This window comes from Zalophus californianus, chromosome 5 (assembly GCF_009762305.2).
Source record: "Zalophus californianus isolate mZalCal1 chromosome 5, mZalCal1.pri.v2, whole genome shotgun sequence".
NCBI classification, from domain to species: Eukaryota; Metazoa; Chordata; class Mammalia; order Carnivora; family Otariidae; genus Zalophus; species Zalophus californianus.
Window position 1 is genome coordinate 3,543,481 of NC_045599.1, and position 22,856 is coordinate 3,566,336.

Below are 22,856 nucleotides of genomic sequence, written 5' to 3' on the forward strand. Positions count from 1 at the left end.
GCATCCAGAATCTTCCCCCCACCTCCCTGCACTCAGGCTGCTTCTCCAAGCGGGCCCTGGACACACCATGCCTGTGCATGCCCTTGGGCCATGCCATGCCACACCACACCACACCACACCGTGCAGGCCTGGGGTGGGCCACAGTTACCATCAGCTTGAACTTCCCCGAGGCCTGTGGGAGAGAGCTGGAATGGAGCTCAGGTGGGGTCAGGTGCCAAGAGCCCAGTCTGGTCTCTGATGCCTGCCCCTCGTCCTCCCGAGCTCCCTTCCCTGGGAACCGTGAGTGGCTGGTACCCAACCTCTCTCCCCACGGGGGATGGGTCCCAAGTCTGTCGGCCCCTAGGCAGGGCTCAGCGGCCGTGCATCTCCTGAGGCTCCTTGGGGGCAGGTCTGGCCGCTGTCACCCGCTCCCCCCCCCCCCATCGCCAACAGCTACTAGAAGACCTAGCCCTCCAGTCTGTGTTCCCCGGGAAGGTGCCAGGAGGTCCTGCGGAGACCGGACATCAGGAAAGGCTCTGCCTCCTGCCCGTGAACGGGGAGCTTCCCTTTTTGCTTTGGCCTCTGGGGATCTTGGGGCCACATAAGCCCTATTCACGGCAGCTCTTAGCATCCATGGGGGCGCTCAGCATAGCCCTGATTTCCTTATTGGGGTGCACCTGGCGAAGCTGAGGTCTTTGGGCTAAGCTGCCCCCCCCTTGTGTAAAGAAATGCAGGACTGATATGCAAAGTATGTGGTTGTCTTCTTAGGAAAAGAACCAGGATGTATCCTGGTCCTGCCAGGAAACTACCTTAAGGGCATCCAGGATCCTGCCATCGTAGTCAATCACCACTGTGTCTCCTTGCTCGCCCTTGAGGCCCTGGGGACCCTGAAGCAGAGGAAGAGAGGAAGAGTAAGAATTTCAGGGCAGAGCCTGGGCAGCTGCGTCTGTGTCTCAACCAGGGACCCTAGGAAACTGACCCCCACGAAGGAAGGTCCGTGTGCCATGTGCCAGCTCAGCTGTAACCCGATGGGACCCCCGTGAGCTCATCCTCCGGTATCTACGTGGCCCCTGGCACCCCAGTCCCTGAGAGAACGTTCCAGGGCTCAGGCAGCAGGCATCCCGGAGGAAAGGGGGCAGGGGGTCCTGGAGCCAACGGAGGGACCTGCCCGTGCCTGGTCTGGCTGCCTTTTGCGTGGGACTTGAAGTCCGCTGAGGTCTTAACCCGGAGTTCTCCGATTTTTAATCTCTTACGATTTTTAAACGTCGGCCAACAAAGGCGCAAAAATCCACACACTGCCCCAAACGCCCAGACACCGTGTAGGCCAAGTGCAATCTTGGCCTCGTGCCTCTGACTTCCAAGCTCTGGTCGAAGGTGTGCACGCCACGCACTCGCAACGAGCACAAGTCCACCCGGGCCCGCACGCTCGGTCCGCGAACGCACGTGTCCCCGCCTACACGTGCTCGGCTGCCGGCCACGCCCACCTGTCCCCGCCCACACGTGCTCGGCTGCCGGCCCCGCCCACCTGTCCCCGCCCACCTGTCCCCGCCCACACGTGCTCGGCTGCCGGCCCCGCCCACCTGTCCCCGCCCACCTGTCCCCGCCCACACGTGCTCGGCTGCCAGCCCCGCCCTTCTTCTCCGAGCCCCAGGCTGCGGGGCCCACCGTGAGGGGCGGGCAGCGCTCTGGTCAGGCCTGGGGCCAGAGACCCGGGCCGGGGCCTCACCTGCCAGAAGCCTCCTCGGTCATGGTCACACAGAATGCCACAGCCAGTACCTCATCCAGCCCCGGCCACCTGCGTGGCCTTTTTTCGGAGGAGAAAAGCAGCCTCCGGGAGCATGAGGGCACCCAGCAGAGAGAAGAGGATCCCGGATGTTGACTTAAAAAGGTGGGCTGATAGCGGCTGGTCACAAAAGGTCACAAAAGATCGGAGACCAGCCGGGGAGGCTGTGTGTCTGGAGACAGGAGCGGACCTCAGGGTGGGGCAAGGCCCCCGCAGGGGAGGGTTCCCCCCCAGGTGGCGCATTGGAGGTCTGTGCTTGAATATGAGAAGACAAGACTCGGGGAGGGCTAACACTCACCTGGGGAGGCCTCGCCTTCGCACATGTGTATTTGAATGTTTTACGAAAAGCAGGTATTTTGAGATTAAAAAAAAAATTTTTTTTTTTTTAAATCGCTAATGAATGATTATTAAAAAAAAGACTCCCATTTCCCGGGGCTCGACTGCTCCTCTGGGACCTCCCCGGGGGATGGGGCCTTCTGAAGAACCCGGCCCGTGGGTCCCCTCGGTGTGGCCAGAGGGGAGACTCGCTTACCCGCAGTCCGGAGACTCCATCGGCGCCTCGCGGGCCAGGCTCTCCCTGTGGAGACGTGAGGTTGCAGCCACGTGCGCATGGCCGCCCCACGCCCCTCCAGTCGCCAGGTCACCAAAAAGCGCAGGGCCCACGTGCTGGAGCCCCAAGGGACCAATGTACGCGGCCGGCACCCCAGGAAGAGGGCTCCTGGAAGGAGGGCCTGTGGGCGCCTCCCTGGCCCCACGGTGTGTAGAGATGGGCCACCGAGGGAGACCCTGGCTCCCCTGGCTCCAAGGTGATTTAGCCACATGGCTGAGCTTGGTGGAGGCTTGTCACTCACCCAAACCCGTGGCCATACCCCCTGGCCAGCTCTGACTGCCTGTGGAACGAGACCCCCAGGCCCATGCCCTCCCGGGACTTTCACCCCAGGATGGGGGCACTGGTCTGAGCCGCGCACTGTAAGGCACCTTTGGCCCTGGGGCGCCGTCCACACCATTTTCTCCTCGAGGCCCCGCGTTCCCGGGCTCACCCTGTAACAGAGACATTCACGGCTGAGTGAGGGCCAGGGGCAGGCTGGGGGCCGCCTGGGCCTGCTGGCTTTGAGAGCTTCCTGGGGAACACGGCAGAGCCCCCCTGGGGTTGAGAGGAGGTGGGCCTCAGGACTCCCCCCAGCCCTGGGGACTCCGGAGCACGCCACCCTCTCTGGTCTGGGTCTTGGTGCTTAGTTAGGGCCTCTCAGGGGCTCTGGAGATATTTTGGAGGCAGGATGGTGGTCTCCACGGCCTGGGGGAGCAAGGATGATACCCTGGTCCTAGCTGGGAGACAGGATAGAGTGGGGGCCCCCTGAGATGGGAACTGGGAGGGTCTGAGGGTGTGCAGGGAGGCAAATGGCTGGATGGGATGCCCCGCCCGGTGTCAAGTGGGGCCCGGGGCCTCCCCCAGTCTCTCTCTGGCCTGCCCTGGGCGTCAGCATGTGCCCCCCTCCCCCATTGTGAAAGGGTCAGCCGGGGGCCGCACCAGACCGATGGGAACCGAGGGAGGTGTGAGGCAGGGGGCCCTGTGGGGGAGGCACAGGTACCTACCTTGGGGCCTGGGGGTCCAGGGAGCCCTGGCTGGCTTGGTGTCCCGTCATCCCCCTGAGGAGAGAGCAGTTGAGGTGCAGCCCTCAGGCCTGGGCAGACCCACTTTGGCTGTCTCCCCCCCCCACCCCCCCCCACCAGCCCTCTGCTGGTACCAGCCCTGGTCACACTGGGTGGGGACAGGGGTGGGGCAGGTCCCCTGGGGCCAGCCCAGAGCACGCGTCAGCAGGGGTGCACCGAAGGAAGGGGTGGGCAGGTGCAGGGGAGGGGATTCGTTCCTTTCAGTCAACACATAGCTTGTGAGCACCGTGAGCACTGTCTGTGGGCCAGGCGGGTGGGGTCCCTGTTCAGTGGGGGAGACAGGGGCCTGAGGGCAAAGGAATGTCCAGATAAACACCTAGAGCCAGGTCAGGAGGTAGAAGCAGTGCTGGGAAGAGAGTGTAAGAGGGTGGCAGGATGGAGGGACTCAGAGGGATGGTCACCTGGGAGAGGGGACAGCTTTTTGGAGACCTGGCAAGGGATGGGGTGGGGGAAGATCACCCCAGGTCAGTGGTTCCCAAATTTGAGTGCGTGCCACCATCACCCCAGGGGGGCTGCTGAACAGACCATGGCTACAAGTTCTGGTCACCAGGGGGACGCCTGGGTGGCTCAGTCGGTTAAGCGTCTGCCTTGGGCTCAGGTCATGATCCCGGGGTCCTGAGATCAAGTCCCGCATCGGGCTCCCTGCTCCGCTGGGAGCCTGCTTCTCCCTCTTCCTCTGCCCCTCCCCACTGCTCGTGCTCTGTGTGTGTGTGTGTGTGTGTGTGTGTGTCAAATAGATAAAAAAAAAATCTTTTAAAAAATAAACAACAAAAAAGTAAAAGTTGGGTCACCAATTCTGATGGGCGCGGGGTGTGTCCATACCCCCAAGCGATTCCCTACCACCAGCCAGGCATCCTACAATTCAACCCAATTCTGATACCTGTCTACCTGGAGAGAACGTCGGATCCCACGGGTTAAGGGCCCAGTCCTACAAGACTGCCCCAGCCCCCCAGCCCACTCCAGGCACCAGGAGTAAGCCGGCTCTCACTTGTGTTACAGATCGACCCACCATAGACTGAAGATTCCCACCACCTCGTCCTTGGGTTCCATTAACTTGCTAGAGCGGCTCACAGAACTCAGGGAAACACTCTCCTTATTAGATTCCCAGTTTATTATAAAGGACAGAACTCAAGAACAGCCAGATGGAAGAGATGCAGCGGGCAAGGCATGGGAAAGGGGGTAGGAGAGTCCGTGACCTCTCCAGGCGTGCTGCTCTCCCCAAATCACCCTGTGTTCACCCATCCAGATGCTCTCACAACCCCATCCTTTTGGGTTTTTATGGAGGCTTCATTCCATAGGTGTGAGTGATGAAATCACTGGCCACTGGTGAGATTGGTTCACCCTCCAGCCCCTCCCTGGCAGGCTGGTGACCAGGACTGAAAGTTCCAACCCCCCAATCATGTGGTTGTTTCTCCAGGCAACGAGCCCAAAGTCGCCTCATTAACATAACAATAGACACCTTAAAATCAGGTTCATCACTCAGGACATTCCAAGGGTTTTAGGAGCTCTGCTCCAAAAACCAGAGGACTGAGACCAAATATGGATTTATTATAAATTACAACATCCCAGGGGCCCACCCCTAGTGTCTCTGACTAGGTGGCTCTGAGGTCGGCCCCCAAACGTGCCCGTCTAAGAAGCCCCCAGCGATGCTGATACTAGCTGGTCCCAGGAACATACTCTGAGAACCACTGTCCAGAGCCCTGAAGTGGGAATAAATTTGCTGTGTTTGTGGAAAGGAAAGAATGGACGAATAAGTAGTGAATGAATGAAATCGAGCTTCAGAGACGGACGGAGCAGTCATCCACAGTGAGGGCTTGGGTCTGGTGAGGACTTCCCTGTGGCTGGCCCCCGGCCCTGCCCCATGGGGAGCTCCTGCCCATCTCCCCAGCCACTTCCCACACCCCCACCAAGAAGCCCCTCCTGGGGGCCCCCCCTCACCTTCTTTCCAGGAATGCCGGGCTCACCCTGAGGAGGGAGGCAGGGGGGGTGCAAGAGAGAGATCAGAGCCTGGCCCAGACACCAGGCCACCCGCTGTGGTAGAAGTGGCCTCGATGACCGGGTACAGCCCAGAGACCCCGGCCCCCCAGAGAGGTGCACATGGATGGTGGGTGGGGCTGACAGTCCTGGACTCCACCCCTGACCGTGCCCCCCCCACGCTGAATGACCCTGGGCAAGTCACTGCTCTTGCAAATGGGGATGTGACGTCCCAGCCTCCAGGGGGTGTTTCTGAGATGAGGGAGAAAGCAAGGAAAGCCCTTCTCCTTTGGGGCAGACCCCAGCTCCACCCCCCCACCCCAGCAGGCAGAGAAGAAAAGGAAGAGCTGACCTGTGGGGTGGAGGAGGTGAGGGGAGCCCATCCCTCCCAGGCCTGGGGCAGGGGACAGGGAGTGAGGAGCACTCACCTTGGGCCCTGGGGGTCCCTTCAGGCCCTGGACCAAGAGAAGAGAAAGTATTAAATGGGGTACTGGAGGCTGCTTCTGGGCCGCCTCCTCCTCTTCATTGTACAAAGGGTGACGCCAGGTGCCAGAGGCCAGGCCTCCCCAGATGCCCTGGATACTGACCATCTCGCCGTCCCGTCCAGTCTCTCCTTTGGGACCCTGAGGAGGCAGAAGAGGAGAGCCTCTTGAGGGGACGCAGGGCTCCCCGGTTAACAGAGCCGACTCGCCGCGCCAGGCCCTGGGCTGGGGCTGCAAGCAGTCTCTCGTGTCATGAGTTCTTGTTCCCACTTTGCAGATGAGAATGTTGAGGCTCAAGGAGTTAGGTGCCCAATGTGAATAGGAATGGATGGGCCATCTGAGTAGCTGGCTGCCCTGAGAGGGGACCCTGGTGGCAGTTTGGTGGCAGTCTGGTGGCAGAGCTGGCTCTGCATGGGATGGGAAGGACAGCCCTGAGTCCCTGCGGTAGGGGAAGGGGTAGTACCACGGAGTCTGGTCTCTAGGCTCTGGATAGAACTATAGGAGGACAACTGAGCCTAACTAGTTAGTACTGGAGGGAGGGAGGGAAGGAGGGGGGAGAGAGAGCCAGAGCTGGGGGGGGCGTAAAATCTGGGGGGGAAGCGCCCCCATATGGGTTTCAGGGTCAGGGTTAGGACTGTGACTGAAATTGCAACCAAGGTCAGGTTTAGGGTCTCTGGTTGAATTTGGGGTTAGGGTGGAGGGTAAGCGTTGGGTTTGGAGTCAGGTCAGAGTGCAGGGGTCAGAGGTAGAGTCTGGATAATAGCCAGAAATGAGGGTGTGGACCAGGATTTGGGAATGAGTTTGGGGGTCAAGGTCTTATTTATTTATTTAATTATTTTTATTTTTTTTTAAAGATTTTGTTTATTTATTTGAGAGAGACAATGAGATAGAGAGAGAGAGCATGAGAGGGGGGAGGTTCAGAGGGAGAAGCAGACTCCCCGCCGAGCAGGGAGCCCGATGCGGGACTCGATCCCGGGACTCCAGGATCATGACCCGAGCCGAAGGCAGTTGCCCAACCAACTGAGCCGCCCAGGCGCCCGAGGTCAAGGTCTTAAACGGCATGAGGTATAAGGCTGGCGTGTGGCAGGCGTCTGGGTTGGGGCTGGGGTTGGGGTGCGGCATGGGTCTGGGTCTGGACTGGGGACAGGGGTATTCCACCTCTGTGCCCTCTCTTACCGCCGGGCCTTCTGCTCCCCTGGGGCCATCTTTCCCTGTGTCTCCAGGAGGGCCCCGGGCCCCAGGGGGTCCAGGGGGCCCCGGAGGCCCAGCAGCTCCATCTCGTCCTTGGTCTCCCTGGAAGAGATGGGGCCTGGCTTACCGTGAGGGCGAGGGAAGGGGCTCTGGTCTCCAGAGAGGAGCCTCCGCAGACGGACGGCCCGATGCCTTCCCTTCCCCAGCCCTTGGTGGGCTCAGAGCAGAGTGTTTGGTTCCTGGGCTTCTCGCTGCTTCTTGGCGGCCGCAGGAAGGGACAGGTCCCTGTACTTTGGCATAAAAGGCTAACAGGACCTTCTCCACTCCAAGGGATGTGCCATCTTCTCAGCCCTTAGTGCCCGGAGCCCAGCTCTTGTGTTTCGTTGAGAGATGAGACACGCTGGGTGCGGGAGCGAAGCATGTGGGCCCCACCAGCCCCCTTCTTCCTGGAAAGGGGGCAGCACACGTCCTGAAGGACCCTCCTCGTTGGTCAGCTCCTACTTTATTTGGTGCTGGAGGTGCGCTTCTGGGCACTTACCCAGAGAGATGAAAACTCACGCGAATGCTCACAGCCGCTCTTAGGTGTAACGGCCCCAAACTAGAAGCAACCCAAATTGTCCTTCCGTGGGTGGATGGTTAAGGGACGGGGCTACAGCCCTGTCACGGAGCACTGCTTGGCAATAAATGGAAAGGAACAAGGAGGCACAGCCACATTGCAATGGCATGGATGCGTCTCGAGGGAATGTTGCTGAGTGAGAAAAGCCAATCTTACAAGGTGACCATACCCTATGGCTGCAAATACACCACGTGGCTGACACGGAAAGATCACAGAGATGGAGCATGGGTCAGTGGCTGCCCGGGCGGGCGTAGGGATGGGGCGACTGTAGCAGCGCGAGGGATCTGCGTGCGGTGGTCACTGGAATCTCCTGAGCGTGATCACGTCGCCCAGACTTAAGCACACCCAGACGGGCAAAATGGCTGAGCTCCAAATGAGGCAGGTGGATTGTGCCAATTTCCTGGTGGTGAGATTACTCCGGGGAAGGCAGGATGTCACCATCCGGGGAACGTGGAGGGCAGGTGCACGGGGTATCATTTCTTACAACTAATTGTGAACCTACAGTTATCTCAAGATAAAAAGTTGAAAAAAAAAAAAAGAGAGAGAGAGAGAGAGAGCAACGAAGGGCCACAAAGTCTCAGTCATGCAGCATCCTGTCCCCGACTCAAGGACCCGGTGTTAGTACGGGGTCAGACCTCAGGCAGCCGGAGCCCTCACCTCCTGGCCCCAGCTGCGAGGACGGGGGTGGGGGGGCCACGGTGCCACCGGTGCTTTCTGCAGCCCCCGTGGTTCCCGCCCAGCACTGCCGCTGGGCATAGTCATGGGGCTCGGCTGGCTCACCACGACAGCAGTCCCCAAACTTCCCGTGGCCAGGAAAGGAGGAAGCCTCTTGTGGAGGTAGCCCCCGCTGTGTGCCCAGCACTGACCTCCCCGGAAGCTGGCTCGCCCAACCCTTGTGACCACCCGGCCAAGGCCCTGCTATGGACCCATTTTACAGATGGAGTGGTCGGGACCAGAGAGGGTAACTGTCGCCCCAGGGTTACAGAGCTAAGAAAGGCAGCACCTCTTCTGGCCAGTGAGGCAAGCGATGCCTTTTGGACGCATTTTTAATCCCTGGATCCCATGATGTGAAGGTTCGCCTTTCTGGCCAACTGGACTTTCAGACACGGTTCATTTGTTTCCCCCAATTAAAGAACTAACTGAGGCTCTCAGTGTCCACCACTTACGGTCCCAACGCAGAGGCCATGCCTCCAGTCTGAAGTAAAGAAAACCGACAGTTTGGTTAGCTCGCCCAGGCGCGGGTGGGGATGGTGGTGGGTAATTCCTGTTCCATTTGATGCTGTGTCAGGAAGACTTGGAAGATACCCCATCCCCCGCTGTTCCCTCCACAGCCCAGGGGCCCCACGAGGGGCACCACTGGCCGGACTCTACTTAATGAGGAGGAAAATGGGTTTCGACACTTGAGCAGGCCCCAGCAGAGGTTTGTCGGCTCTGGCCTTGAGTGACCCGGGACACGAGGCTGGCCCTGTCTGCACGCTGGGATCGGCTGGCTGAGGTCTAACCCTGGAAATGCAGGGGTGAGTCAAGGGAGCACGCAAACCAGCAGGCCCGGACACGCCACGGGAACAGGCTACCTTGAAGACGCGGCGACTGTACCCGTGATGGTCTCTACTTATAAAGCCTGGATTGAGCCGTGGGAAAACCATCTGGCCAGCAAACAGGTTGTGTGGTCAGGAAGGCAGAAAGGGCCAGCAACCGGGAGAGGCAGACGACGTTCTCCAAAGGTGGCCACTATGCTCGTTCCCATCCCACAGGCCCCTTGCAATGGGGTCCCACCCACCAGGCCCCATCGAGAGCTGGAGGCCCGTTCCTCTCTCCCCACCTTGACTTTGGACGGGCCCCGTGAACGGACAGGATGCCGCAGAAGTAAGGCCTGGCAGGCTCTTAACTGGCCGGGCAGGTACGCTTCCAGCCTCCTGGAATGCTAGTCTTGGGATGCCCCTCTGCGAGGCCCAGCGCCACGCGGGGAGAAGCCCAGATGCACAGAGATACCCCCGAGCCGAGCTCCCAGCCAACAGCCGCACCGACCGAGGCCGAGGGAGGGTGCCATTGTCTTGGGCTGCAGGCCCAGCAGCCTCTGCCTTCGATGAGCGAGATCCCCCCACCAGCCCACGGGGTCGTGAGGGACAGTGACACGTTGCTGATTTAAGCCCCGGAACTCCCAAGGACGGAGGTTGTTTCAGAGGTGGCTGGAAACGTGGGACAATGAGAGGACACCCATGAAGGGTGGAGGGAGGGCTTTGGAAAGGATCTCTCGTGACTCCCAGGCTGGGGGAGTTCTAGTCTGTTGAGGCGTGGGCACCCCCTTTTCAGAAGATCAGCATGGCCAGCCCGGGGCTCTCAGCTCCTGCTCGTGACCATCTGTGATGTGGGCCCTGCCGGCCTGGTGCACAAAGCAGGCTCGGAGCTGTGAGGCTGCAGAGCTGGGACTGGGACCGTGCCCACACCTGGTCCTGCAGCTGCTTTCCCTTCCCATCCCCCATCCACAGTGCCCACCTCTCACCCCTGCTCCATCCCCTGCCTCTGGGGCTGACAGATGCTGGCTGGGGGGACTCGCTCACCCGCTACAATTTCCACGCCATAACCTTCTTGAAAACCCCTGGGAGCACACCCCTCTAGTGCAGTCAGGCCTCCACCCCAGTGGTGTTAGGAATTGTGCTGGCATGCCTTTGGGCCCCCTTACGTGACCCTCTCTCTGCCCAGATCTGCTTTGTGGGGCTCTGCACTCTGCTTCGTTGAAGAGGCCCCAGGTTTGGCATGAGGCCCTTCTGGGTCCCTTGGGCCCTGCGGGCACTGAGGGCCAGGGGATCTACTGTCCCCACGCTGGGTGCTGGCTGCCCACCTTTATGACTGCAATGAACCTTTGCCACAGCAGCTTGGGTCAGGGGCTGTCAATCCCACCCACCACAGTTGGAGAAACTGAGTCACAGAGGGGAAACTGAGTTGCTCAAAGTTACTTGGCTGGTAAGTGGCTGAGCTCAGCTGCTGACCCATAACCTTCCCTCCTTCTGGGGTCCCGGCCACCCTCAGGAAGGTTAGTCTCGGGTCTGGGGCCAGCGCCAGCCCCGCTGTCTCCCCCGCCCCCCATCCATGGTGACAAGTAGGACTGGGAGGAAGCCCTGGGACTTCCAGCCCGTGGCCACTTAAGTGAAACCACACAGAAGGACAGATGGTGGGCAGCGGGCAGCGGGCAGAGACTGTGGGCCCGTGCGGTAAGGTGTAGGGACCCAGAAGAAACGCTGGATACGCCTTACTATACGATAACACAAACTGTGTGGGGCGGGTGAGGGGGTCTTGCGTCAGCTCTTACCCGAGGGCCAAGGTCTCCGGGTGCACCCTAAGGACAAGAAGCAGGAAGACAGATCACTGCTACTGTTATTACTTTATCATACGTATTGAGCGTTTACTCTGTGCCCCGTGCTTTGCACACGTGTGAGCTGCACACGTGTTACACGTGGGGTAGTCTCACCCAAGTCTAACAAACATAACACGTGGGCTCTGTTTTTAATCTCCATTTCCAGTGAGGAAACCGAGGCACAGAGAAGCTAAGTAACCAGCCCAAGGTCACACAGCCAGCACACGCAGGGCTTGGAACCAGGTGCGGTGTTGTCTGGGGCCAGCCCCTAGACACAGCGGAGCAGAGACAAGCTGCTCGCACCGTGTCCTCTTGGAATCCTGGAACCTCGACACAGTGAGGGCTGGAAATTACTTGATTGTTTAAGTCACCAACTTTTGGGGCAGGATGTTACCAAGTGACGGATGCCAAGATGCCAAATTCTCTCTGGGTTCAAAGCCTCTGCTTTGTTCAGCCAGAGCCAATGAGAAGGAAATCTCTGTGAGGTTGCTTTAACTGACAGATGGAGAAACTGAGGCCCACAGAGCCGGCCAACCCATCGAAAGCCATGCAGTTGGTGGTGGAGCCCTAACGCAAACCTGGATGCTCTGAGCCCCGGATCCTGTACCCGGCACAGCTCTGAGGGTGGATGGGGACCCTGGCCGCCCTTACTTACCTCAGTGGGCACATCAGAGCGGGGGCTGGGGTGGACGTGGCCGGCGTTCGCCTAGCCCTTCCCTAGAAGCGTCCTGCCACACCTGCATCCGCTCTGGTCCCTCCCCAGCTCTGATCCCACAGTGGGACACACAGGTGGCCCCTCTCTCCCCATCCCTTCCGCGGCACTTGGAGGTCCCAGCCCTCCAGGGGTCTGCCGTGACATTTCATGCCGAATGCCAGGGAAGCCTTTCTCACAAGGGGCTGTAAAGATCACAGGGGCAGCTCTCAGCCATCTGTTTGCCTGGGGTGGGGGGCATGCACTCCTTACAAAGAATACCATCTATAGTGACTGTTCAACTCCCCCACCCACCTGGCCAGGCTCTCCTGGCCCCCCCCCCCCCGCTTCATGATTACTTGCTTTGGAAACTCCTTATTCTGGGAAGACTGTGCTTTGAGTTTTGTCTTTCTCCGGTGGAGGGTGGGACTCCAATGTCACCCCCTGGGCACTTGAAATTGTTAAACATAAGCCATGTAACCATTAGGAGGGAGGCCCTCTTAGCCCCACTTTCCAGATGGGGAAACTGAGGCTCCAGGAGGGTGTGATGTGCCCGGGGTCACACTCCGGAGCTGGGGTTTGGGGGCAGGTTTCTGGCATCCTTCATCATATCCCCAACGAGACAGCTGCCAGCCTCACTTACCTTTTCCCCTTTCGGGCCTGGAAGTCCCTGTAGAAAAAACGTGCAGAAAGACAGGCATGAGCGAGGAGGACTGGGCTGGCTCCCCTTCTGGCTTCCCTAAGGAGGTGGGGGCAGAAGGGCCTGTGAAGCTGAGCAGAGCTGTGGGTAGCTGGGTGGGGAAACATGTAAGTCTGTCTGCTTTTAATGAGGGTTGCCCTTGCCGGCCCCAAGGAAGCTCCACACACCAGTCCTCTGCGTGAGGGAGGCAGGGGACTTGAGGGTTCCCGGGACTTCTCAGTTGGGGTTAGGGGTGCATGTGCTGTCACTGCCCCCAGAGAGCAGAGCCCTCCCAGCTCAGCCCCTGCTGTGCCCGGCGGCCGCTGCCCCCTAACTGTCCATTATCCCTTCAGTCCATAATGGTTTTGCTGGTTCATTCACTTAACAACTTGTCTATCTAGGAGGTCAGTTCATTCCTCCATCCTCCAATACGGTACACATCATCTGGCAACACCGCAACACTTATTTCATTCATTCCTCACTTCCTTGTCTGCTCAACCATCATGCATCCGACTGTTGGTACAATTATTGATTTTTTACCTCATTTGACTATCTTTCTGTCCAGACATCCTTCCTTCCTTCCCACCCACCTATCCATCTGTTCATCAGCCCATTCATCTATCCATCCATCCAACCATTCATTATCCAACTATTCATTATTCATCCATCCACCCACCCACCTACCTATACATCCAAATCCAACTATGTATGTAATTATGCCGTCTCCCTGAGCAGCTTATTCATTGTGCTGAAGATGCCTGTGGACCGCAGGCTCCTGCCCCAGATGTTGAGAACTCATCAGCCCGATGCCTACCACTGAAGTCTTGAGACTGTGTGGGGAGATGCTCTGTGCCTAGGGCTGGCTAGGAGGGGCTTGTTTGTTTTGAAGGCTGACTAGATGTCAGGGATGGTGCTATCCACACTTCTCCACATCCCCAGCGTGCTGGGCTGGGTAATGTGAGGAGGGTTAACAGACCCATTTGACAGAGCCTCAGGCTTGGGACGGGAAGGGGCCTCCCTAAGGCTGAATAGTCAGCAGGTAGTGAAACTGGATTTGAACTTCAGTCTGATGCCCAAATGACTTCTCTCCATGCTGAGCCAGGTTTCCAGTGGCCCCTTCCCTCTGGCACCCCACCATCACTTCCAGCCCCACAAATGGCCCAGTCCCAGGACCACTTAGAATTGCCCTGTCATCACTTACGGGCTTGCCATCCAGACCCAGTGGCCCCTGGAAATGAGAGAGACAGATAGCACAGGTTACACACCAGAAAGGCATTTCCTGTGTGTTTTATGACCCAGAGGCACTACTGAGTATCAGAGACCAAAACCTGACATGAGCCCACGGTCTGAGTACATTTCACATGGACCTGGAGTGGAGGCATCTGGATCTTGCTGCCCAGAATCCCCTCCTCTGACAAGACAGCCCCTCTCCTTCTCCAGGACCACCCCCATCTGCACATACGGGGCTTGGGCATGTGGTCACATTTCCTCAACCAGAGTGAGTGGTTCAGGGCTGAGCATCATGTCTGGGACTTTGAATGGCGGCCCCTTTAGGAGAAAGAGGGCTCTTTTCTCCTGATGGGGCTAAGGTGGAGCTCCTGCGGGTAGCAGGTGGCTTGAGGAAGAGCCAACAGAGAGGAAGTCAGAGTTGAGAGACAGAGAAAAACAGGGCAAGGGGTCTGAAGCTGAAATCACCCACCCTTGCACACTTCCATTTGTCCACGGTTTTTCTTTAAGCCAGTTCGAATTGAGTTCTGTATGTGTAAGTTGGCAGGGACTGAATGTGTCCCCCCCCAAATGCATGTGTTGAAACCTAACCCCCACTGTGATGGCGTTAGGAAGGGGGGCTTTTGGGAAGCGATTAGGTCATGAGGGTGGAGCCTCATGAATGGGGTGTCAGCCTATTTAGAAGAGAGGCTCCAGAGAGCTGCCTGCCTTTGTGTCCACCACAGGACATAGGAGATGGGCTCCTGCAGCCTGGAAGAGGGCCTCCACCAGAACCCGACCACGCCGGCACCCTGACCTCAGACCTCCAGCTTCCAGGACTGCCAGAAGTCGATTTCTGTTGTTTCTAAGCCACCCGGTCTGTGGTGCTTTGTTGGGGCAGCCCAAACAGGCTAAGACAGGACTGGAAGAGTCCTGAAGGCTCTCTGAGTTCCCAGCACTGCCGAAGTCAAGGTCAAGAGAAGCCAAATCTCCCAAGGCTGGGCCATCTCAGAGGCTCTGGGGGCTCCGTGGTGTCAGGGACTGCTGCCAAGCAGCCCCCACCGGCGCCCTCCGCCTGTCCAGCCCCTGCCCAGTCAGAAAGCCCCGCTGAGCTCCACCACCCGGTGGGAGTATACAAGAATCCAAGGGCAGTGCCACGAACCGGGTCCGTCCATTCCCTGTCAACCCCCGTCCTCCTCCCTGCCACAGCCTCCTCATCCCCACAGACTCCGCAAACGGGCAGCTCCACTCTCCCAAGCCCGCGCACACACCGCCTGCCCGCTCGCACACCCTTCACCCCCTTGTGCGCCATCTTCAGCTCAGTCACCTCCTCCTCCACGAAGCCCTCCGGGCTCCTCCACTCCCCAGAGTCAGGCCATCTGCTGCTGCACCCAGCACATTTTCTAGGTGTCGCACATGACACCATGCTTTGTTACCGTGTGGTCTACACAAGTCTTCCAGTGGATCCAGGAAAAGGGTCTGATCCCCGTGTCGCCAGTGCTCGGATGAAGCCTGGCGCAGAGCGTGTGCCTCTCAATTTGTGTTGAGTCAAAGCAAGGAAAGGTAGCGAGAGAGACGAAGCGTGTGCAGATATACAGGGAATAAGACGGAAAGTTCAGGGGCAGGACAGACAAAGGGTTCTGCCAATTCTGAGCGGCATGACAGCCTGCCAGGCTCGGGGGGGTGGTGGGTATTGGGAAAGATTAGGGAGCACTAGCCTGAGAAAGTAGTATTTGGGCATTTAGGGAGAGCACCATGCTCAGAGAGCACAGCCCAGAGGCAGAGGGCCTGTGGGCAGAGGGGCAGCTCTGCCTCGAATCACCCTCCCTCCCATCCTGGTCTCTCTCACGTGGGTCTGTCCCTGTCACTGCGGAGACTGCGCTCCCCGGCCCAGCACTGGAGTCCTCTTGGCCAGGGCCGGCCTCTGCCTTGCGGTTGCCCTGTGTCCCTGGTCTTCCCAAGCTCTCTGCTTCTTTCCCATCTTCATGCCTTTGCGTGGGCTGTTCCCCCTGCTTGCTGGGCCCTTCCCTGGCTCCTCCATCTGGGAGACACTCTCTGGCTCTGGGAAGCCAGTCTCTCCTCCCTCGGGTGTACACGCAGCCTGGGAGCCAGCAGCCCCTGGCCGCCGGGCCCAGCAGGGAATAGCCATTTCCCTGGCTCAGCCACCAGACCTCCCTGAACCAGCCAAGTCCCCAGATGCCCTAAGAGGGGCTACTCCTTGAGGCGCTCACACCAGGGCCTCGCTCCAGGCAGGAAACCAGGGCAATTCTGAAAATTTGTCCCTTAAGTGCCTCTAGCCATCAGCCTCGAGGTCGGCTCGAGGTCGGCTGAGGGTCTGGACCTCGGGGCAATGCCCTGGGGGCAGATGGAATCCCAGGAGATGGGGAGTGGGGTCATTCCAAAGTCTTGGGGGTCTCGGCTCTGGGGGTTCCTGGTCAGGTCCTCAGCCCCAGCCCCGGGCCCAGGCCTCGTTGCTGAGGCTCACCAGGAGCTGCCCTGGCTGGCCCATCTCCTGGCTGTTCTGACCCCTGATCCACATGCCTGAGGCCTCCCCCACCTTTGTCTGCTAATGCTGGGCCCTGCACCTCTTCTACTCCCCACACTCAGGCCCTGCTAGGCCTCACGGGGCCCGGTCCTACCCTGGGTCTCACCTGGGGGCTCTTCGTGGCCCCCATACTCAGTCTGAATCACCACAACAAGCCTGTAAGGCAGGTCTTATCATTCCTCTCTTACAGAGGAGTAGACTGAGGCCCAGGGAGGGAAGGCCTTGCCCCAGGCCAGGCAGCCAGTAACGAGGCAGGGCTGGAGCCCAGAAAGGCACTTCAGGTTTCCGACCTCTGGGCGCCAAGATTCCTGGCCACGCTCCCCCATCTGCCCAAATCCGTCCTGCAGATGAAAAAGACTGAGATGAAAAAGAGACGAAGGTGCAGCTGAAGCTAAAATAATCTCCTTCCTCTTCACCTGCTGGGACGGAGGACACAGTGGGCCTCACGGCCAAGTCACTGGCAGCAAGGGGCCCCTGACAGGGCCTGGGACCCTGTGCGGGGCTGGTCTGAGGGAAGCGGGCACCCCTGCCCTTGGGGCCACAGAGGCAGAGATTCTACGGGGCAAGTCTACGAGTGCTCCAGTGCTCATCCACATGTACCCCACTGAACCCTGCCATACCCTGCACAGCCTCTGCTCTCACCGTCGCCCTGGGAGGCAGGCCCCAGGGCCCCATCTTGCAGATGAAGAAGCCGAGCTGGTGGGACTGCCCAAGGGCTAAAACAGGCTCTCCTCTCTACGCCGTGCTCCCTCCCCTGCAGCATAGGGCAGCACGGTTGACAAGTGGCGGCCCTGGGGGACCTAGGATGGAGCCTTGCAAGACTTGCCTGCCTTCTGGGATTCCTGGGATGTCTGTCTCCCCAGCTGAACAGACCGTCTCTGGGCAGGGCTCTCTGGGCCCTCTGTCACCCTAGCCCTCTAGCAGAGGGAGTGCTGTGTGGCCCTGGGACAGCCAGTCAACCTCTCTGAACCTCAGCATCCTCCTCACCAGCTCTCCCCAGCAGGGCTGTTCCTGCCTTGGGTTCGCCCCAGTTTTCCCCTAAACTCTGCCACACCACGGCCTCCTGGTGGCCCCTGGGATTTGGAGAGAGCTGCTCCAGAGGTCTCAGTGCTACATCGGGGGCCTCTGGAGGCCCACGGACTTTCACCCATCATGCTGTTTCCTGGCCCCAAGCTTTCCCAGTTCTCTCCACTGCAACACAGTCCCGCCTCCACCTGGAGAACTCGTACTCATTCCCTAAGGCCCAGCTCAGATGGCCCTTCTGGGAGCCTCCCCAAGGAGAAGAAGCATCCCCTGAGTCTGTCTGCCCCAGAGCTGGGTCCCCATCCTTCTGGAAGAGAGCCCCGTGGCCAAACTCCAGGGGACACGCCAGGCGGTCAGAGGAAGCCGGCTCTGGATTCAGACACACTTGGGACCAAATTCAGCCTTTCCCATATGCCAGCTGGTGACCTGGGCCTCATCATCTGTGACAGGGAGATGCAGGCCTCCCTGCGTTGCTGGCTTGTGTGTGTGTGTGTGTGCGCGTGTGTTCTGCTGAGAAGGGGGATGTGCGCTGAGTGAAACATACGGACTATGCAGACAGACACAGGACAAAGCAGGCCTCCTTCCCTCCTCCCCAGCTACTCTCCTGGGGGGCAGCACGGGCACCGGTGTCAGCATGACCCCCCCCCCCCCCCCAGGAAGCAGTCCATGCCCTGGAGAGGCACATACGTGGACCCCTGCCTTTCTTATTTTGAAAGCCTTCTATGGGCCGAGCAGCATACATTTGTGGGTCCATCTGCCTTCGTGGTGCCGGGGAATCTGGTCCCTGGCCCTGCGAGGCACGTCATAGCCCTCCTCACTGCATTCCAGGAAAGGCCTACGACATACACCGAGACCCGAGCATCATCCCCACGGCCCTTCCCTAATACCTGTGGTTTCTCCCATGCAATGCCCTGGAGAACTTTCTAGAATGCAAATCTGCTCTAGTGCTTGAGCCCCTCTGGGGTGGCCTCACTCCTGAAGGATAATGTCCAGACCTCCTGGTCTGGTGCCCAAAGCCCGCCTGCCCCATGCTGGGCACGGGGAGCATGGTCCTGGTTTGGCCCTTCCTGGGGCTGGGGCTCCCTCTGGTCCATCGCTGGGTCCCCAGGTCCTGTTCCAGGATGTCCGCTGGGTGGACAGAAAACACACAGAGCTGTAGGTGCCCTGCTTTTCTAGAAGCGTCTGCTGCAGAAGGGAGCCTGGGGTGTTCCCTTGGCTTGGACCCCCACAGGAAGAATCTCTTGTTGCCAACTGTCTCTGAAAGTATTCCAACGGCAAGACCTTGCTGTCTCTTCTTGAGAGTGACCTTGGGCCTCCTGTCTCCTGGGAGGGATTCTGCCCTCTTTCAACTCCCAGATTATGCCCGGCGGGGGGGGTGGCGGTCCCCAAGCCCTCTTTCTGGTGTGTGACAAAGCCTACAAGAGGCAAAAACCCAATTTTCCTCCCTAGGGCCCTGACTCTATCTGGCATCCCAGAACTCTCAGTTCCCAGGAGTTTTCCAAAAAAAGTCAATGAAGTTTGTAGTTTCTGATAAATAAAGGCAGAGGGTGCAGCCTAAGCAGGAGGCAGAAGGGAGGTCGTCCCTAATCCCCAGGAACCAAGATTGGAGCCACGGGTGGTTGGATCTGATGCTGAGCAGATTCCCGGGGCAAACACAAAAACCCCACATGTGCATATTTGTGGAGAAAGGGTGCTAGCCCGGCCTTGCGGTTGGAGCTGACCCACAGCGTGGCCCCGGGGTCTGGGCAGGTGGCTCTGGGCTCATCTCCGATGACACCTAGGCAAGAGAGCTGTGCTCGGGCCCCCGATTTCTCTGTCTGGGGGAAGAGCTGACCCCTGGAGAGGCTACGGGGTGACCAGGGGTCACTTGGAGTCACTAAGGAGGGGACTCAGTGGGGCAGAGGAAGGAAGCAGCCTGGCTTTGGAGCCAGATGGACCTGCCTGGCTTGGGGGGAGTGAGTGGGTCCCTCTTGTCCTGGGGACGGCTGGGCCTGGGCTGTGAACCCCCAAGGACAGGCCCTGCTCCTTGTTATACCACATACTACCTTGCCCAAACTGGAGTCCCAGGGAACACTATCCTGCAGGGAACGGATTCGCCAGTCAAATAAGTGTGAGAAACACCGGGTTCCACGCTGTGAAATAGGTTTCTTTCCGGCAACTTGTCTTGTCTGAACCCTGGTTCTGCTTGTGGCTCCTCAGGAGGGCAGCGTTCCCAGCCTCACTGGGAGGCCATGTGGACCATCTATGAACTAGGCGTTTCCATGGGCTGGAGGGGAACATGAGCCTGGCTCTGGGTGCTCTGGAAGGAGCAGAAACACTCCAGGGAAGGGCCAGGGGTTGGTCTGACGGGAGCCAAGGACAAACACGGGGTGGAGGGCATGGTCGGCCTGGACTGAAGCGGGGCAGGGTCCAGGCTGAGTGTCCTCGCCAGCCACAAGCCAGTTTTGGACAGAGCAGGGCCATCTGGGAAGCCAAACAGTCTGGAATAGGAGAGCTCCAGCCTGGGTGGGGGCATGTCCTTGGTGGCAGGGGTCTTGTCTCGTCAAGGCAGCCTTCCCCTGCCCCAGACCAGGGGCATCTCCCACAAAAGGAGCAGGGAAGGAAGGCACGCAGGGCAGCCCATGGGTGAAGGCAGAGTTTTGGCCTTGCCAGGGTTCAAATCCTCTCTCTGAGCCTCTGCTTCCTCAGGACAGGCGCCCCGGAGGGTCAGATGCCAACAGCACTGTGCCCACAGGCACTTGGTTCCGTTCCCACGAGCTCCCTCCTCCTGCCTGATCAAAGCCATGGAATTCACCAGAGGTTTTCAACACCTTCTGCCTTCCACGAAACCCCACAGCTGTTTACAAGCCTCGGTTCTGCTTTAAATCACTCTTTCCGGCCCGTGCAGATCAGCAGAGCCCCGGGACGGTTTCCGGATGTGCTGCGCATGAGGTGCGGGCCAGGCGGGCAGAGAGCCTCTGTGTGCTGGCTCCTTGCCTTGCTCAGCGACCTGAGCCACCTAGGGCCTCAGTTTTCTTATCTGCAAAATGGGGGACATGTCCTTCTCCTCTCCAAGGACACGTCCAACAGGAATCCCAGGTCTGTCTCCTCTTCCTCCTCTTCTCCCAGACCAACCAGACCCTGTAGGTGGGCTGACACGGGCGTGGGGTCTGCATTAGCCCTGGTGGGGGTGGGTGGGCAGTGCTGGGGGCTGACCTTGTGTGGTCTGCGGAATGGCAGGCGGTGGGACTCCGGCTGCACCTTCGTGGGTCTGCTCCCTCCCTCCCTCCCTCCCTCCCACCACTGAATATTCCCTAAGCAGGGATCCACAGAGCCATCTTTTGGGGAAAATTAACAGGAGCGCAAAGGAGGGGAGGTTTCTTCCTGAAATAAGTTTGGGAAGTGGAGTCTGCTGGCTCCATTGCTGGAGGCTCCATGTGCATCAGCTTGGGGCGGGGGGAGGGACCCTGAAGCAAAAGGGCTGGGCCAACTGTTTACCCCACATGGGGGGTTGGCTCTGTTCTCCCCTGATTAGATGGGGCGCAGGCTTCCCAATCTGCGAGAGTATCTGCTGCACTGAACTAAATCCATAAGTGGGCTGTGTTTAGATGCAGACAGGAGTTGATGCTCAGACAGGCTGGAGCAGGGTGACTGTCTCGCTTGCCGGTTGTAATTCATGCTGACGGCTCCCGTCGGGGAATGGAGCCTCCAAATTGCACCAGGACTGGACCCCTGGATGTGAGGGGCTTACCAGGATTATCAGTCCAGGGACCAGTAATTATGGCCCAGATGTTGACAATTCATCAAATTACAAGGCTGTTGGGCCCCAGGGTCCCAGGCTGGGACGTGCGCATTCCTGTGTGAAGGCTCCCTCATTAGAGTGGGTGGGCAGCCCCCGCGGGGCAGGTCAGCCCCATGTGGTTCTGATTTCTCAGACCAGGCTTCACACACATGGACCACAGCAAGACTGTCCGGGTCTAGCGATTTCCCAGACTCGAATTCCGCCCTGGGGTAAAGAGACGACCCTCGCTTCTTAGGTCCAGCCCCTCGTGATGCCCCCCCCCCCGTTCCTCCCGGGAACCCCGTCCTGGGATCTGGGGCCCTCTGTAGAGCCACCAGTTAATCGTTCCCCAACTCAGCCAGCCGTGAAGACTTTAGCTGGGTGGGGTTCAAGGAACCTGCCGAGGTTAGGGGCCTTCTCCTGCTGCCACCCGCCTACTATTTGTAGGGCGAAGGGCTGGCCTGGAGCCAGGTTTGGTTTGGTTCGTACAGTTAAAAAACCCAAACCCAAACCCAAACCCAACGAACTGAATTAGTTGCAGTCTTTTAAATTGTGATGTTGCGTATAAACATCCGGAATTTGTACTTTTCTAGAAACGCTGGAAGATGGTGCCCGCCCCCCACCCCCAGGTCTGCATGCCTGGCAAAGGGGCTGAGACAAGAGCTCCTTTAGCGTGGCTCCGCCCCAGGGCCCTCAGGCTCCGCCCCACCCTACTGCCCCACGCATGGCCCACCCAGTCCAGGTGACCTGCCAGCTCTGTAGACGCATCTCAGTTTGTAACCCTCGACTTAGAAAATCTCCTGGGTCCCTTTCAGCCCTACGGTTCTGTGAGGCCAGGAAGCCACCTGGCTTCTATTTTGGTAGGAGGGCATGCTCAGTATATCCTGTGTGCGCTGGAAGCAATTAAGCGTATGTCCGTATTATACATCATGGCTGGAGGAGGTGGTGCTACGCCTTTGAACGGATCCCCAAATACCTGCTTAAATTACACATTTGCTTGCTACATGATTAGCTTGTCAGGTATCGGGAAAGCTCGTTCCTGGGTGGGGTGAAGGGAGTCATGAGCCTGACTCCCATTGGGTGTGGGACCATGGAGGATGGGTCCGGGAGGTGCGCCGTGTGTGCCTGAGCGGCCCGGCCTCTGGGCTGGTTTCTCCAGCTCGGGCACGTGGGGCTGGCCTGGTGGAAGGCACTGGAAGTAGCAGACTGACTGGGGCACCCATTCTGGTGGCAGAGAGGCCAGGGTGGGGAGCTAGCAGGATGGAGCAGCTGACCAGGCGGGGATGGTCTGAGTGTGGCATGAACCACAGATGGAGATAGTCTAAGAGAGGCTGAAGGTGCAAAACCGAGAGACCAGGGGACGGAGGGGTAGGGGACAGACTCTGAGGCTGCAGGTGCTCCGTGGGGACCCGTGGGGTCCCGGCCATGCCGAGGTCTCTCCGGTCGCCACCCCCTGGGCTGGGGGGCCGGCCCTCCTTGGTTTCCAGACAATGCAATTATTACCCACTGGTAGTGAATTGGATCCCTTAAGGATCCAAAGATTTTGTGTGAAATCTTGATTTCCAGCTTCTCTCGAACTGTTGGAAGCTCAGAGAATGATCAAGGTGCGTGGGCTGCACTGTGGCGCCCCCTTGAGGTGGGACGTGTGCCCCCCAGTTCAGCCTGGACACCCCGCCCCCATTCCCTGCACTTTCTCACACCCAGCCAGGCTCACTTACTCCTCACCTGGCTGGCCCATATAGGGAATGCATCAAGGGGCGTGTGAGCCTGCATTTCCAGCTCTGAACCATCTATCCAAACTGTGGACCCCTCTCCAGCCCAGGACCACCTGTCTCCGCCTAGGACTTGGCCTCTCTCCCACACCAGCCTCCACCAGCCTCCCTGTCTCCAGCCCCCACATG

General features: G+C 59.1%; 1 protein-coding gene across 5 annotated transcripts in view; it reads right to left on the bottom strand.

Moving 5' to 3' along the window:
• The window catches only part of COL23A1 (collagen type XXIII alpha 1 chain), a 301,959-nt gene that overhangs the window by 12,936 nt on the left and 266,167 nt on the right, over positions 1 to 22,856 (bottom strand). For 3 of the 5 annotated variants that reach the window (XM_027606800.2, XM_027606798.2, XM_027606801.2), the window contains 12 exons: positions 13,623 to 13,649; positions 12,386 to 12,412; positions 11,007 to 11,033; positions 7,066 to 7,182; positions 5,995 to 6,030; positions 5,836 to 5,862; positions 5,372 to 5,398; positions 3,356 to 3,409; positions 2,741 to 2,803; positions 2,295 to 2,339; positions 789 to 866; positions 149 to 172 (listed from right to left, as the gene is read on the bottom strand). In XM_027606800.2, coding sequence (XP_027462601.1) covers positions 149 to 172; positions 789 to 866; positions 2,295 to 2,339; positions 2,741 to 2,803; positions 3,356 to 3,409; positions 5,372 to 5,398; positions 5,836 to 5,862; positions 5,995 to 6,030; positions 7,066 to 7,182; positions 11,007 to 11,033; positions 12,386 to 12,412; positions 13,623 to 13,649 — 552 coding nt within the window. The remainder of the gene's footprint in view (positions 1 to 148; positions 173 to 788; positions 867 to 2,294; positions 2,340 to 2,740; positions 2,804 to 3,355; positions 3,410 to 5,371; positions 5,399 to 5,835; positions 5,863 to 5,994; positions 6,031 to 7,065; positions 7,183 to 11,006; positions 11,034 to 12,385; positions 12,413 to 13,622; positions 13,650 to 22,856) is intronic. The other 2 variants (XM_027606799.2, XM_027606803.2) reach the window with 1 other exon arrangement.